This window comes from Hyla sarda, chromosome 1 (genome assembly GCF_029499605.1).
Source record: "Hyla sarda isolate aHylSar1 chromosome 1, aHylSar1.hap1, whole genome shotgun sequence".
Taxonomy (NCBI): Eukaryota; Metazoa; Chordata; class Amphibia; order Anura; family Hylidae; genus Hyla; species Hyla sarda.
The window spans coordinates 301922003-301939067 of record NC_079189.1 but is presented as its reverse complement, the minus strand read 5'-3'; the positions used below and the strand labels follow the sequence as shown (position 1 = coordinate 301939067).

Sequence of the window (17065 nt, the reverse complement as noted above, 5' to 3'; positions counted from 1 at the left end):
TACCCTCCAGCGTGACTGAGCACGCATTCAATGGGAGGAGGGAGGCAAGTGTCAAGCCCCACCTGAGTTGGTTAATATGGGTGCATGGCCTCACAGGTGCTACCTTAATGCTGCCTTGGAGTTAACACACCTCCAAGTATAAAATTTATACAATGTCATTGTATACATCTACCACAGTAGTGCACCCATATTCCTGTATTGTATTACCCTTGTTGAGAAACCTTGGCGTTGGTGTGTCCTTCATATAAGGATACACTGGCGAATGTCTCAATTTTAACATCAGTGTTGAGGGATAGCCAATGTCATTGTATACATCTACCACAGTAGTGCACCCATATTCCTGTATTGGTTTATTCTAATTGTTACACATCCACACCGTTTATCTGGTGTAGGATTCTATTGTGGCACTTGTAGTCAGCTGCAGGCATCCTTCATTGTATGCATTTTTATGCTGGGGATCGCCCCTAGCAACGGACTACAAGGGCAGGATCTGCTCCCCCAGTATAAATGCACAACCGCATTTGGGGTTGAGCACCTCCAGCTATTTGAGACCACGTTTTTTGTTGTTTGTTAAAATTTTATACTTGGAGGTGTGTAAACTCCAAAATTAATGCGCCTTGAATATCTTCAAGGCAGCATTAAGGTAGCACCTGTGAGGCCATGCACCCATATTAGCCAACTCAGGTGGGGCTTGCAACTTGCCTCACTCCTCCCATTGCATGTGTGCTCAGTCACGCTGGAGGGTATCTGGGAGGAAGTTGTGAGTCGACCGAATGCTGCCGTAATTGCCCACTGGCCCCTGTTTTTCTTATCAGGCACAGGTAGGATTAGCATAGGTCCCGCTCCATTTTGAGAAACCTTGGCGTTGGTGTGCGGGCTCTGGTGTGTCCTTCATGTAAGGATACACTGGCGAATGTCTCAATTTTAACATCAGTGTTGAGAGATAACCAATGTCATTGTATACATCTACCACAGTAGTGCACCCATATTCCTGTATTGTATTGTCTTTGTCCCATGACCCATTTTTTTGGGGGAAAAAAGATTTTATCAGGGGTATTGGGAAAGAGGTTTTTTTGGGGGGCGGGGGAGGGATTGGTTTTAAAATTTGGAAGACAATGTACTCTGGATTGGTACATTGGAGTAGAATTCTGGGGAATTAATTTTAAGGAAAAGGATTAAAAAGTTTAGAACTCCATGGAAGTGTGGTACTCCCTGAAGCAATCTCTAATGCAGAGATCAGAATGATCGGGGCAAGTGTCACACTGAGTGGTGTTGTCCTTCTGAATCCCCCTCCTGTGACACACTCTGCATTTTTTTCTGGGATTACCCCTTCTCTCCAGTGTGGGGACCTCACCTGTAAAGTGCTGGCCGGGGACGATCCAGGCAACCACAGTTCCAGAGGTGCTCTGACCTGCTCTTTGGCGGTCACCAAAGATTAGGTCCTTTAGAACTTCCTGTTGGAACTGCAGGAATGTCCCTGTGTTGCCAGCGTACTAGGACAGTACAAAAGAGTTATACATGGCAACCTGTACCATGTAGAATGCAACTTTTTTGTACCATGCCCTTGTTTTCCGCAAGGCATTATATGGCTTGAGGACTTGATCAAACAAATCAACTCCCCCCATATACCGATTGTAGTCCAGAATAATCACACAGGGACAGGGGTGCTGCCGTTCCCATGAATTGTGGACAGCATAAGGACATCCCTCTTATCCTCATACCTGACCAGCAACAGGTTTTCATGGGAAAAGGAGCGGGACTCACCCGCGGGGATAGGAGCATGCAGGGGAGAGGTCGAAGGCCTCTTTGATTCTTCCGGACTGTCCCACAAGCTACGGTGGATCTGGCGGCGAGGGGTGTGAACAGAGGGACACTAGTATAAAAGTTATCCACGTAACGGTTGTAACCCTTATTTAGCAATGGGTGCAATAGGCCCCAAATGATTTTCCAGCTAACACCCAGATTGGGGGGACATTCATGGGGTTCAATACGGGAAACTCGTCCTTCATACACCATAAACTTGCAAGTGTACCCTGAGGTACTCTCGCGAAGTGATTGATGACTGGCTTGATTTTATACAGGTGATCATATGTGAGATCACTTCGGGGGGGTTTACATGCCGCATTGTCAGCATAATGCAAACATTTCCGAATTGCCTCGATCCGGGGATGTGTCATGGCCCCACTGTAGAGTGGGGTTTGGTAGAGGACGTCCCCACTCTGCCGGACACTTTTTTTTTTTTAACTAGGTCCACATGCAGAACGAGGCCCCAACGTTTCCTCATTTGGGATGCATTGATGGCGTACCATCCGTTGGGTCTAATCTAGCTAAAAAGGAGCCCGGGTTTGTGGCAACGAACTGTTGGGTGTACAAGTTCATCTGGTCAACCATCAGATTGAAAAAGTTGTCACTGAAAAAAAAAATCCATTTCAGTGAACCCGACGATGTCAATCTTCATTCCTGAGTCACAAACAAACTCACGAATTACAGGCTTGTGGTCCTCTGGCTGAGTCCAAACAAGTTCACCGGTACGGGGCACCAGTAAACTTGGCTTGGGGGTTTGACTAGTATGAGTGCCAGGGGACTCATACTAGCATGAGGCACAGGGTCAGGAGCAGAGGAGGTTTGCAGCCTTGCATTGCGGCATCTCCGCCGCCTTGGTGGTTCATCATCACTAGATGGCGAGGAAGAAATAAGGAAGGTGGCATCTTCCTCGCTCTCACTGGCGCTTTCAGTGTCGGAGGCAAGTCACGCATTTGCCTCCTCTGCTGAAAACGCCCTGCGGGCCATTTCCCTACTCTAGTGGGGGCGGGAGTGTGTGTATGTGTGGGAAAAACTTTATTCGTGTACTTGCTGCGTGATCAATGATAAATCACTGACAGCAGTGGGGCAGGCTGCACACAGAGGTACGGTCCGTCCACACAGCACAGGCCTGTTACTGGTGGCATGGACCAACTATAGGTGCAAAAAATAAAATGAAAAAGACGCTAATAATCCCCAAAAAAGTGCATGGGCCACAAAAAACGATGATCAGTACTACGGGACTGATCAGTGGTGGGTGGGCGATTAGTTAACGGTGGCAGGCCACTCTTTTATATGGAACAGGGCCGAGCCACATGATTAACAAAACAAAAAAAAAGGTCTGTGCAGACCGCAGAGGCCCTGTAGGGCCCGGGTCACGCAGCTAAGGTGCTACAGACCCGCGGACACCTACAGATGGTACGCTGAAATTTTTTTTTTTTAACAACCTAAGGTTCTCTCCCTGCCTGATCTAAAGCTTTCCCTAATCGCTACTGTGCCAGGGGGCACAAAAAAAACGCCAGACTTTTTCTCTCTGAAGGGGGAAGATGGCAGCACGGGGCTCCATCCTGCTTACCAGCTCACAGAAGTGTGGTGGGCAGAACGGAGCAACATGTTCCTTCACCCTCCTCCCACCTCCCCATACTGCTGTGATTGGTGCGGTCACTACGACCAGCCAGTCACAGCTGTCCTGGGGGGTGCCACCTCCCAGTACAGTATGTAGAGTGATTGGTGGTATATATTACACCACTGGTCCCTCTCCTTTTCCGGGTCATCGGCTCACATGTCTGAATGGACAGGCGATTGCTGATATGGGGGGGTCTCAGGATGCCTGCCATGATGCCTGCTGAATGATTTGAGAAGGCATCCCGGTCCGATCCCCGCCCGGCGAGCGGTGGGGAATGGAATCGCCGGTCTGAATTGACCAGCAATCTGCGGTGATCGCCGATATGAGCGGGTCTCAGGACCCACCTCGGCAATATGCTGGGATGACTGCTGAACGATCTCAGCAGGCATCCCTGTCCAGTCCCCGACCGGCGAATGGCGGGGACCGGAGAAACGCGTACCTATACAATGATTATGTCTACAGCCCCAACTGCCCACACCCCTAAGCCAAGTGTTATTTCTGTCAATTGGGGACTCACTGCGAAACAAACTCAGGGACAACATGGACCTCAAGGATGGGCCTTTCCTAGATGACACATCAACACCTGATGCCACTAGTTCTTTTAATACGGGATCTGTTTATGACACCAGGACATATTTCCTTAATATATTCCTAATGCTGGCAAACTTATTGCTATAAGAAGTAACCAAAATAGGTCTGCGTTTTTACTTTTATTATTCTGCTTATCACAGCCTCTCCTCGTAAAGGTCGATACAAGGCTGGGTATCAGTTATGTTCACTCACATGCCATCTAGATGTCGTTTTCAGAATAAACCCCTTGGATGGTCCTTTCATTTAGTTTTCTTCCCTTGAAATAAACTGTAATCAGAGAAATTTAGCTTCAAGCAACACAATTCTCCAAATGGAATGTTCTTGATAACATGCTGTATGTGACAGGAGTCTGCCATCAATATGGAATTACTTGCAGTCTCTTTTCTATAAGGACTAATAACAATATTGTCATCCTGGTATGACAATGTGACATCAAGAAAATTCACAGCCTCTCAACTACATTGTGATGTGAAGCGTAGATTTAAATGATTCTGATTTATGTAACTAACAAAATATGAGAACTCCTTCTAAGTACCTTTCCACACCAGTAGGAGGTCGTCAATAAAGCGACCTACTCACTGGTTGTGGTCAAAGAAAGGATTATTGGGGGTAAAAACAAAATCTCCCAGAAAATCAGAAATAAATTTGCCAGGAAAGGTGAGTATATAGTGCCCAAGGGGGCTCCCCATGAAGAAATTATAATGCAACTGGAAATCCATGGCAATACAGAGAAATTCTTTCAAACCAGGGGAGTAAGTGATGTAGTGCGCCAGACAATATGATAAAGCTTCCGTACCCTCTTGCCAAGGTATAGATAGGTACAAAGTTACCACAACACATGTAGTCCAGGCAAAATCGGGGTTCCAAGTTGTGTTCTCTAATCTGCTAATGACATGCTTTGTATCCCTTATATATGCTGTATTTTTGTCAACAGCTGTGGAAAGTGGTCCATCCATTCACTAAGTAAGGGAGCTTATCCCCACCACTATAGGTCTCATGGGTGGCGGGAAGACCCCCTTCTGGATCTTGGGAAGGGAGTAGAATACTGGCATCACTGGATTCTTTACATACAAATACTCTCCTAACTTTTTATCAAGGCCCTGAGACCTTCACTTAGAACCTTCCTATCTACGTGCTGGGACTTCAGAGTCAAAATAGCAAACTAGAAAAATGTCAGGGGATGTTGGGAATACCAAAAGGGAAACGCACACTTAACAATACAGAGGAGACAAACAAACCAACAGATAAATCAATGTCAGCAAGCCAAAGTCAAATCCGAGAGAACCAGAGAGATGCTGAATCTGAAAGAATGGGGTTAATCCAGGAAAACAGAGCCAAAGTCAGACACCAGAAAGCAGAATACCATACAGAACGCTAGCTACAGAAATAATCTTTTTTTTTTTTTACTGGCAAAGGTGCATAGCCAGTGAAGGCTTAAATAGCCTGCAAAACAGGTGTGGTCACACCAGGTATCTGATAAGTGGGCGAGACACACCATGATAGGTCAGGGTGTAACCACAGCAACCTAACAAAGAAAACAATTAGGAAATGTAAAGAGACACTGCTTTTATACTTACAGCAACTCCTACAGATACCCAGCAACTCACAATCGTGTAAGCACTGGGACAAAAGGAGACATCTTGGCTTTTTCATGCACTGTATATGCAGCACGTATTAATATTATATATGTATTAAAAAGTCACAGATGGGGGGTACACAATGTATAAAACTTAACATTTATTAAAGTGCCTGTTAAAATGTAAAAAAAAACACTAACACACAAACAAGAATAATTTCCGTGGTGGACACAATTACCATTCACAGGATGATGCTAGGAGGCTGGAATTGATATAATTCAATATAAAAGTTTAGCAGCCAATACGCATCCAATCACGGTGTGATCAAAAATCAGAGAGACAACTAGGAAGAGAGGGCAGTCACAGGGTCATAATAGCCATAGTAATGTTGTAGTGATGTTGTGAGGCTACCCCTACTCGCACAGGGGCCGTCGGGGCACTTGCCCTAATAAGGGAGACCCCTGCCCGAACTATCCCTTTGTCTAACCTTAGTAGTCCCTTATTGCACATATACCCTTAGCAACCCCAAGTGTTTCCCCTACATACAGTGGGTTCTTTAGGGGCATAAATAAACACAGTGTGCAACAGATAAAAGGTACAGTAGGTTCTGGCACAAATTCTGGAGCAAAATCTGGCAGAGACAGAAATTCTGACGCATAACCCAACAAAATATGTCGGGTTTGCAATAGTAAATGAGGTTAAAGTAAATAATATTCAGGGTATGTTTAGATGTAGTAGCCCAAAAGATTAAACACTATCACAAAAATGAATAAAAAAAATCCATAATCTTTATTAGACATAGTACATACAATTTATAAAATAATGTTATAATGTATAGAACCAGTAACTACCTCTATGAATTACATGACATGATAAGGTGTGGTAAATAGAAAGAAGTTTTATCACATCTTAATAATAGTATGCAGAGATCAATCAATATCTATGAGTAAATAATATAATATAGTAAACAGACAATGTAGCAGCATACAAAAGGTCCCAGCATCTATGAATCAAACAAGCCTTACCAGACATATAACAACCCCAACATCGCTACCATAGGCTTCCTCAGGGGGTCATGGCTAATCCCCGGTCCCATCCTGGTTAATATATCAATCACTGGCCAGTCACATTCAGTCATACATACATACATACATACAATACATCTCTCACCTATCCTGGCTTCTCTTACATATGAATACTCCTCCCCTTTATGATGCGCCTTAGCACAGTTGAAAATTACTTAAGTATATACCTTACATGGCTTCCTGTTTCAGTCTGTGAGAAGGGAATATAATCTCGTATCTCGCGAGATTACGGAGTGTCAGTGTACCCACTTGATCAATCCTGGTCACGGGGCCTCGTATTTACTCTGTGCCCATGTGATCAGTAATGATCACATGACACATACTATCTGTGATCCAGTGACGCCGAAATCTCAGCACTCATGGGATCACGGACCTAAGCATCAATCAAAACAGTGATCAGTGATCGCACGCATGCGCATAATTGCCAAAACCAAGTATGGAAAAATAGGTAAGTGTAAGTGAATAAAAATAATATAAAAAGCTGCGCTAGCTACCCGGTGAAACACAGCAAACATGCAAGGTGATACAACATGATACCCAAAATCATGTGAAAAAATTATTGTTATTATTATATAAATAATATCAATCAATCTATTAGTGCATAATATATAAGCTCCAACTTATAACTGGATAAGTGGTTTAAAATGTAATACCCCAAAAAACTACATAAATACATATACAATACATTTATAATAATTAATAATATTAATAAGTACCACCAAATAACATAATACTTATAATAATAAATTAATACAAAATAAATTATGTGAATAAATAAATAATGTGTCATATTATAAATTCATATATAATAGTACACAATTCATAAGATAAAAATATATAAAAATATATAAATATATATTAATATCATATCATTTATATCATACTGAATATGCTGCAGATTTTATGCTGTATTCAGCAATATACTGATATTGATTTACACAGCATCAGATCTGCAGCATGTGCAGTGTATGTAAATGTACCCTCCAAAGTAAATTTGGATGAGGAAACAAGTAAAAGTTCATCCATGGATAACTTACGTAATTGGACCATGACAATGGTTATCTAAGTTCCATCGCAGCCTTGGCGGAGCCACTTCTTCACAAAAATAATGCTGTGAGTCTGTTGTCAATCGGTAATATCCATCAACCAGAGATACAAAAGAAAGAGCATCTCTCAACATTTGGAACTGTGCCTCCTAAGAGATAGACAAGTATTAGAGGGCAGGCACCAAAATAATAGACTGCCAATAAAAATTACAAATTGGTCATTACACAAATCACAAGTGAGTTTATATGTTTCTTATCCTGATTTAAAACCATTAATGTCTCCTTATTTCCTGTCATTTGCTTTACATATATCTGCTACTTTATGTAACATCATAGGTTTGGTCCAGTTTTAGATCCGGTGGGAAAACCGCATACGGGGCAAAAATGAGCCGACCGGAGTCAGTGTTTGACTCCGGTCGGCTCATTGAAATGAATTACATACTGGCGACATACGGAAGAGATACGGGAGCGCCCGGTTTTAGCTCCCCCCAGCCGTATGCGGTCGCGTATGGCTGAAAACATGGTGTGAACCCAGCCTAAGGGGAATAAGTCAGTACAATTGATGATATGAAAGCAAAGGTAGTGCCTAAATTAAGAGAACTTTTTATAATTAAATCATCAAACTTTTTACTGGACTATTGCCTAATTCCCTGTGGAAACTGGGCTGATCCAAGGTGGCTGACCTACTATCTTGACATGCCTGTATACTTACCTGCGGTAAGCATAATCATTTGTTTATCTGCTAAATTACTCTGCGATGGTGCACCAGTAGCGTGCTCTTTTTTTTCTTTATTATTTCAGTATCAAACAAAAACATGGTAGAAAACTTTATTAGGACACCTATAAGGCAGTGTCCTTGCTTTTATAGCATCATTTTTGTTGATTGGTTGCCTTCAAAGTGTTACTGTCATTTTGCTATTTTTTTTTACATGTCCCAAAGTTTAGATTGGTCAGAGTCTCAGTGCTAAGTCCTTCTCCCATGACACGCAGTTTGACTTATAAGAGATGAGCAACATTTTGGTGTATGGAGCCAGTCTCCACAGTGCAGCATTACCAGCAGAGACCCTGCTCTGCTTGCAATTGTAATAAAACAGGACATAAAAACCTCCATTTTGCTGTGATATATATGTGTGCAATTGGGTCACATGTCCACAAAAGAGCCTGACAATGTGTGGCTATTTCATTTTTTTAAATTAGAAAATATGTAAGGGTTCAATATAATCTACATTTTACCAGAGCCTTGATGTGCAAAAGAGGTATGTCCAACTAGAGCATCAGAGGACAATAATTCTCTGTTCTGATGATCGGGACGCCCAATGGATTAGCTTGTTATCCCCTATAGTGTCTATATTAGTCAAACATCATTTCAACAAAAGTCAAATATTATTTCAATGTCAGTATGAGACAATTTACTCACCTGAGCTCTGCACACTGAACCCTTACTCTGATTCCTGATCTGACCTTACACCTGACATCTGACTCTGACCCCTCACTCTGATAATTGGCTGACCTCTGATCCTGACAAATGACTCTGACACAATACCTGACACTGACCCCTTGATGCTGATACCTGATTTTGACAAATGAGTCTGATGCATGACTCTGATACCTGACTTTAATACCTGGCTCTCATACTTCCTTGTGACATACAAGTTCCTGAATGATGGACCTAAGGTATTAGGTGTATGCCATTATAGGGGTTTTGCAGGTTGCTAACATATTTGGTGACTGCTAGGGGCTGTGATAAACAAAAACAAAAAACGATATTCGCTACTGTAACCCTTGCTGCCTTCAGTGCTGCCATCCTGTTTCTCTACTCCAAGCTGCAGAGATGACTTGCTCATACACCCACGTCATTGCTGCAACCAATCACTGGCCACTGACCACTAAGGCCAGATACTGCTTGAGGTAGTGACATATAGTACAGTTGAATATTGCACAAATTAAATGGAATACTGGTGCTCTTCAATTCAGTGGACCTAGAAAGACAAATACAGTGGGACAAAAAGTATTTAGTCAGCCACCAATTGTGCAAGTTCTCCCACTTAAAAAGATGAGAGAGGCCTGTAAATTTGAGAGACAATGTAAGGAAGAAAAATCCATAAAATCACATTGTCTGATTTGTAAAGAATTTATTTGCAAATTATGGTGGAAAATAAGTATTTGGTCAATAACAAAAGTGCATCTCAATATTTTGTTTCATACCCTTTGTTGGCAATGACAGAGGTCAAAAGTTTTCTGTAAGTCTTCACTAGTGTTGAGCGGCATAGGCCATATTCGAATTCGCGAATATTCGCGAATATATGGACGAATATTCGTCATATATTCGCGAATATTCGCATATTCGTTATATTCTCGTTTTATTTTCGCGTATGCGAACATTCGCGTATGCGAAAATTAACATATGTGAATATTAGCATATACAAAATTAGCATACGTGAAAATTCGCATATGCGAAAATTAGCATATGCGAATTTTCGCGCGCCAGTCTCACACAGTAGTATTACAGCCTTCTTTACACCACACAAGCTGGAAGCAGAGAGGGGTGATCACTGTGATGTGTACTGTGAAGAAAAAAAAAAAACAAATATTCGTAATTACGAATATATAGCGCTATATTCGCGAAATTCGCGAATTTGCGAATATGCAATATTCGCGAATAATATTCGAATTGCGAATATTCGCGAGCAACACTAGTCTTCACAAGGATTTCACACACTGTTGCTGGTATTTTGGCCTATTCCTCCATGCAGATCTCCTCTAAAGCAATGATGTTTTGGGGCTGTCACTGGGAAACACAGACTTTCAACTCCCTACAAAGGTTTTCTCTGGGCTTGAGATCTGGAGACTGGCTAGGCCACTCCAGGACCTGAAAATGCTTCTTACAAAGCCACTCTTTCATTACCCAGGCAGTGTGTTTTGGATCATTGTCATGCTGAAAGACCGAGCCACGTTTCATCTTCAATGCTCTTGCTGATGGAAGGAGGTTTTCACTCAAAATCTCACAATACATGGCCCCATTCATTCTTTCCTTTACACGGATCAGTCGTCCTGGTCCCTTTGCGAAATACAGCCCCAAAGCATGATGTTTCCACCCCCAAGCTTCACAGTAAGTATGGTGTTCTTTGGATGCAACTCAGCATCCTTTCTCCTCCAAACACGGCGAGTTGAGTTTTTACCAAAAAGTTCTACTTTGGTTTCATCTGACCATAAGACATTCTCCCAATCTTGGGTCATCCAAATGCTCTCTAGAAAACTTTTTGCTCACCATTCTTATGATCATTTTGACACCACGGGGGTGATCTTGCGTGGAGCCCCATACAGTGGTCTTCCATTTTCTAATAACTGCTCTCACAGTTGATTTCTTCACACCAAGCTGCTTGCCTATTGCAGACTCAGTCTTCCCAGCCTGGTGCAGGTCTACAATTTTGCTTCTGATGTCCTTCGACAGCTCTTTGGTCTTAGCCATAGTGGAGTTTGGAGTGTGACTATTTGAACTTGTTATCAGTATAAAAGACACCTGTCCACAACCTCAAAAAGGTGCCATTAATACAGGTAACAAGTGGAAGACAGAGTAGACTCTTAAAGAAGAAGTTAAAAGTCTGTGAGAGCCAGAATCTTGCTTGTTTTTAGGTGACCAAATACGTTTTCTTCACCATAATTTGCTAATAAATTCTTAAAAAAATTCAACAATGTGATTTTATGAATTATTTTTCTCATATCTCTCATAGTTGAGGTATATCTATCATGAAAATTACAGGCCTCTCTCATCTTTTTAAGTGGGAGAACTTGCACAATTGGTGGCTGACTAAATACTTTTTTGTTAATATTATATCACCAGCTGACCAATACCAGTGTAAGATGTGCCTAAAATTTACCTTTTATTAGTTATATTAAAAATAATAAAGCAAATATTGTGTATTAAGTGCTTGTATTGTAGTTATTATGCAATTATAAGAGCTGTTAAGAAATAAGTAAATTAGATCCAGAGTGCTATATTTTAAATAAAAAACACATCCTTGATCTATTAGAGCATCTCACATGGACGATCTAGGAATCACACTCCCTCAGTCATCCATCTCCAGTGACTGGTTCTCCCAATGCGTTTCTATCGCCTTATTCACCCATGTGTTTGTCGATAAGAAAGAGAGAAGTTCAGTGACCAAGCATTGCTTTGGTTAAGATTCATTGACGATATTTTTATCTTATGGAATGGTACCGTTAATTAATTCAAGGAACTAGTGGAGTCTTTAACCCCTTAACGACCATGGACGTAAATGTACATCCTGGTTTGGCGGGACTTCCCGCAACAGGATGTACATTTATGTCCTGTGTATGACCGCGAGCATCGGAGAGGTGCTCGTGTCATACACGGCTGATAGCAGCCGGGGACCCGCCGGTAATGGCCGTTATCCGCGATCGTGCGGATGTTTGCCATTAACCCCGCAGATACCTTGATCTGTACAGATCAAGGCATCTGCGGCAGTGCGGTACTTTGAAAGGATGATCGGATCGCTCACAGCGCTGCCGCGGCAATCCGATCATCCAGCATGGCGGCCGGAGGTCCCCTGAGATCGAGCAGACCAGAGCAGGAGATAGCCGATAATACTGATCAGTGCTATGTCCTATACATAGCACTGAACAGTATTAGCAATCAAAGGATTGCTATAGATAGTCACCTATGGGGACATAAAAAGTGTAAAAAAAAAGTTGAAAAGTGTAAAAATAAAAAGTAAAAAAAGTGAAAAATCCCCTCCCCCAATAAAAATTAAAATTGTCCGTTTTCCCATTTTAACAAAAGCGTAAATATTTTTTTATAAACATATTTGGTATCACTGCATGCGTAAATGTCCAATCTATCAAAATATAATGTTAATGATCCCGTGCGGTGAACGACGTAAACGTAAAAAAATTTTAAAAGTCAAAAAATTCAGCTTTTTTGTCACATTTTGTTAAAAAAAATGAATAAAAAATTATATAAAAGTTTTATATATGCAAATGTGGTATCGATAAAAAGTTCAGATGACGGTGCAAAAAATGAGCCCTCATACTGCCCTATATATGAAAAAATGAAAAAGTTATAGGTGGTCAAAATAGGGCGATTTTAGAATACTGATTTTGTACAAAAAGTTTTAGATTTTTTTTTTAAGTGGTACAAAAATATAAAAGTATCTAGCCATGGGTATCATTTTAATCGTATTGACCCACAGAATAAAGAACACATCATTTTTACCGTAAATTGTACAGTGTGAAAACGAAACCCTCCAAAATGTGCAAAATTGTGGTTTTCATATAAATTTCCTCCCTAAAAAAATGTTTTTTTTGGTTCACCGTACATTTTATGGTAAAACCATTACCATAATGTAATTTCTTTACAAATTACAATTGTTCATGCAAAAAACAAGCCCTTATATGGGTCTGTAGATGGAAATATGAAAGAGTTACGGATTTTAGAAGACGAGGAGGAGGAAAAAATGAAAATGCAAAAAAATTGGCCTGGTCCTTAAGGTGAAAATGGGCTTGGTCCTTAAGGGGTTAAACAACAACAACTTGGGCCTACACTTCACTTTTGAGGTACAGAGTCAGGAGTTAGCCTTTCTTGACATAAAAATCTACAAGGATGAGAGGGGAGACTTGCAGACGACTATCTTCAGAAAACAAACAGCAACTAACAATCTCCTGGGGTGGAGAAGCTGCCATTCGGGCTCCCTAAAGAGGGGAATTGCCAAGGGGCAGTACCTTTGCCTGAGGAGAAACTGCTCTAGTGTACAGGTCTTTCAACAAGAGGCCATAGATCTAAGAAAAAGATTCAGAAATAGGGGGTACCCGGACTATGTTTTGCAGCGGGCATACGAGCATGCCTTAATGACCCCACGGGAGCAACTTTTGAGACTAAGCATGAGAGAGACACCCAATAACCAATTACGTATTATTGGGACATTTGCAGCGGAAGAGATTAGGAGGTCCCTGACTAAACATTGGGATGTACTCAGACTGGATCAAGATCTCATTGATGTAGTGGGAGATAGGCCATTAGTCACCTATCGTAAAGGGCGGAGTATAGGAGACACAGTAGTAAGGAGTCATTTAGCACCAGAGAGGAGAATGGCCGGATGATCACATAAAACCGTCTGGCTGCTGTAAAGCTTGTGAATATATGGAGGCACCAGAGAGGAGAATGGCCATGACCTGGCTGGATAATCACATACAACTGTCTGGCTGCTGTAAAGCTTGTGAATATGTGGAGAAAACTAAAATGGTAACAGAGGATGCACAACACTGCAATTCTAGGATTAAACAGTTTATAAATTGCAGTACAAAAGCAGTGATATACGTAGCCGATGCCTGTGCCCTCGCTTATACATGGGCAAGACCCTGCAAGAATTAGGGAAATGTGTTCTCGAACACATCGGGGATATTTGGAACAAGAGATACACCGATTGCCAGGCACATGTTGGAGAGTCATGGAGGAGAGATATTTAACATCAGATTTAGAGGCATTGAGATGATGCAGCGATTACCGAGAGGAGGTGATCTGGATCAAGTGCTACTCCAGAGGGAGTGTAAATGGATATATAGGCTTAAGACCTACACCCCCCATGGATTAAATGAACAATTGAACTTCTCATGCTTTCTCTAGGCTATGTTGGTGATATCCGAGTGGAACAATGATTGGAGGTTATAAGTAGTTAGGGAGACCCTAGTGGGTCTTTGAGTTAGACCTCCAATAGCTTTTAAAGGAGTGGATAGGGTATATAGGAGGTTCCTGAGCAGGGCCACCCCTTATGGGTGAAGCCGCCTAGGTATAGGGCATTGAAGTTGGGAAAAATAGGGATCTATTTTCCAATAGGGCCCCACAATTTATACCTAACCCACTTAAAATAGGGAGGTTTCTTTCTCTGTCCCCCCCCCCCCCCCTTATCACATTGTTACACCTTGGATATCTCAATATTATCATAGCTTGAAAGACTGGAGTATAATATGGGACACTGCTCTATGATAACTTTCCTTCTAATATTGCCTTAACATAGCATAATCTCCTACCCCCTGCCCAGTCTTTTGTGGAAAATGTAACCACCTTTGAATCCACAAATGTGTTAAATTTCTATTTTTTGTTATGTTAGATATCTGTAGAAAAGATGTCTATTAGCTAGTTTAGCATGTCTATGATTACTACTAGGAGCAAGCACATTGAGTATTCTGACCATTACATTCATATACCTGACATTGTGCACGGAACGCAAACAGTTAACATATCCAGCGAGTGCATGTAACTATGCACCGCCCTAGGACGCATTGCCCGAGGAAGCAGGGTATGCATGTTGGATATGACGTAGCAGGCCGGATGTATAATACGTCAGACGCCGGCTTCTCCGGCAGCGCGCTGGGCTGGAAGTCAGCCGGCCTCTTCGCCACTGCAAGAGTGTGCACCACCGGCTTTCTTTGATAGAAGTCACTAAACTGTGAGTATACTCCTGATGGAGCACTATCTTTCTCTGCACACCTCACTCCACGAATGCTGAGTAGGGCTATGTTTTTATTTTGCAGGGACACCAGCTGGAGGGTTTAAGTCAGTGAGCTACGATGTGCTAATTCATGGATACAAACAACCTAGATGGGGGCATATATCTGACATTGCTCGTCTATATGCTTGTTTTTTCTTACAGGGCGGACCCCCGCTGGCAGATGACTTCAAGAGATATTCCCATAAGGTTTAACCTATTTCTCTTTATATATCTATCATTATTAAGAGCTAACCGGACAGTATTGCACAAACTATGTGATACACTATAACTGTCTGGTGTGTGTTTGTTTTAGGGGTCAAATTAACGGACCCTGGCAATATAATGGAAACTCCTTATGTTCTAATTACTCCCCTGATGACATAGCTGAATAAGGCGATAGAAACGCGTTGGGAGAACCAGTCACCGGATATGGATGACTAAGGGAGTGTGAGACGCTCTAATAGATCCAAGATGTGCTTTTGATTTAAAATATAGCACTCCGGATCAAATGTACTTATTTCTTAACAGCTCTTATAATTGAATAGTAACTACAATACAAGCACTTTGATTGTAGAAAGGACTAGGCAAATTTGTGGCCAATTTGTATGAGATATGTCCAGGGCCGCCATCAGGGGCGGTACAGGCAGTACCCAAGTACGGGGCCCTGTGCCCAGGAGGGCCTGGACTCCGTGACCGACTCCGCTCACTGCTCGCTGGAAGTAGTGCACACAGGAATGCCGCTGATGTGTTGGATTGTGAGTTTATGGTGCCTGCACTTAGTTAGCTTTTGTGTTCCCATCACTGCTCCTCTGGGACGGGAATCTACAGTAGATCCTGACCCCAGACAAGAGAAGGAGTGATTGGACCACGAAAACAGGTCGGTACACAGACATCCTGCCTGCATTATACTATATATGGCTGGAGGCAGTATGTCTGTGGAGAGCCTACAGCAGTATATAGGGGAGGGTCATTAAATATATATGGGGGCACCAAGAGGGAGTCATTAAATATATTTTGGGGGCACCAAGAGGGAGTCAATAAATATATTATGGGGGCACCAAGAGGGAGTCATTAAATATATATGGGGGCACCAAGAGGGAGTCATTAAATATATATGGGGGCACCAAGAGGGGGGGTCAATAAATACCTATAGGGGCACTAAGAGGGGGTCATTAAATATATATATATATATATATATATGGGGACACAGAGGGGAGGGCCGTCTAAAATATATATGGGGCACCAAGAGGGAGTCATATATATATATATGGGGGCACCAAGATGGGGTCATAAAATAAATATATGGGGGCACCAAGACAGGGTCATTAAATATATAGGGAGGCACAGAAGGGAGGGGGATTTACAAATATATATGGGGGCACCAAGGGGGTCATTAACAATATATGGGGAAAAAGGGGGATCTATAAATATATAGGGGGCACAGAGGGGTGTACAAATATATACAGGGGCACAGAGATGCACAATGTGGGCACTATTAGTGTGTGGGGTTACTAAATATATATATATAAATATATATATATATATATATATATATATATATATATATATATATGGGGGCATCAAGACAGGGTCATTAAATATATAGGGGGGCACAGAAGGGAGGGGGATTTACAAATATATATGGGGGCACCAAGGGGGGTCATTAGCAATATATGGGGAAAAGGGGGGTCTACAAATATGTAGGGGGGCACAGAGGGGTGTACAAATATATATAGGGGCACAGAGAGGCACAAAGTGGGCACTATTAATTTGTGGAGCCATACACATGAGGAGTCTGTAAAGAAGCGGGCATTGCGCTGAAGAAAGGCACCGA

At 42.1% G+C, this 17065-nt stretch overlaps 1 protein-coding gene across 7 annotated transcripts in view; it reads right to left on the bottom strand.

Annotated features, from left to right (window-relative positions):
* Nucleotides 1-17065, bottom strand: part of JAK3 (Janus kinase 3) — a 264164-nt gene that overhangs the window by 163077 nt on the left and 84022 nt on the right. For all 7 annotated transcript variants that reach the window (XM_056518127.1, XM_056518128.1, XM_056518131.1 and 4 more), the window contains exon 8: nucleotides 7718-7875. In XM_056518127.1, the coding sequence (XP_056374102.1) occupies nucleotides 7718-7875 (158 nt within the window). The remainder of the gene's footprint in view (nucleotides 1-7717; nucleotides 7876-17065) is intronic.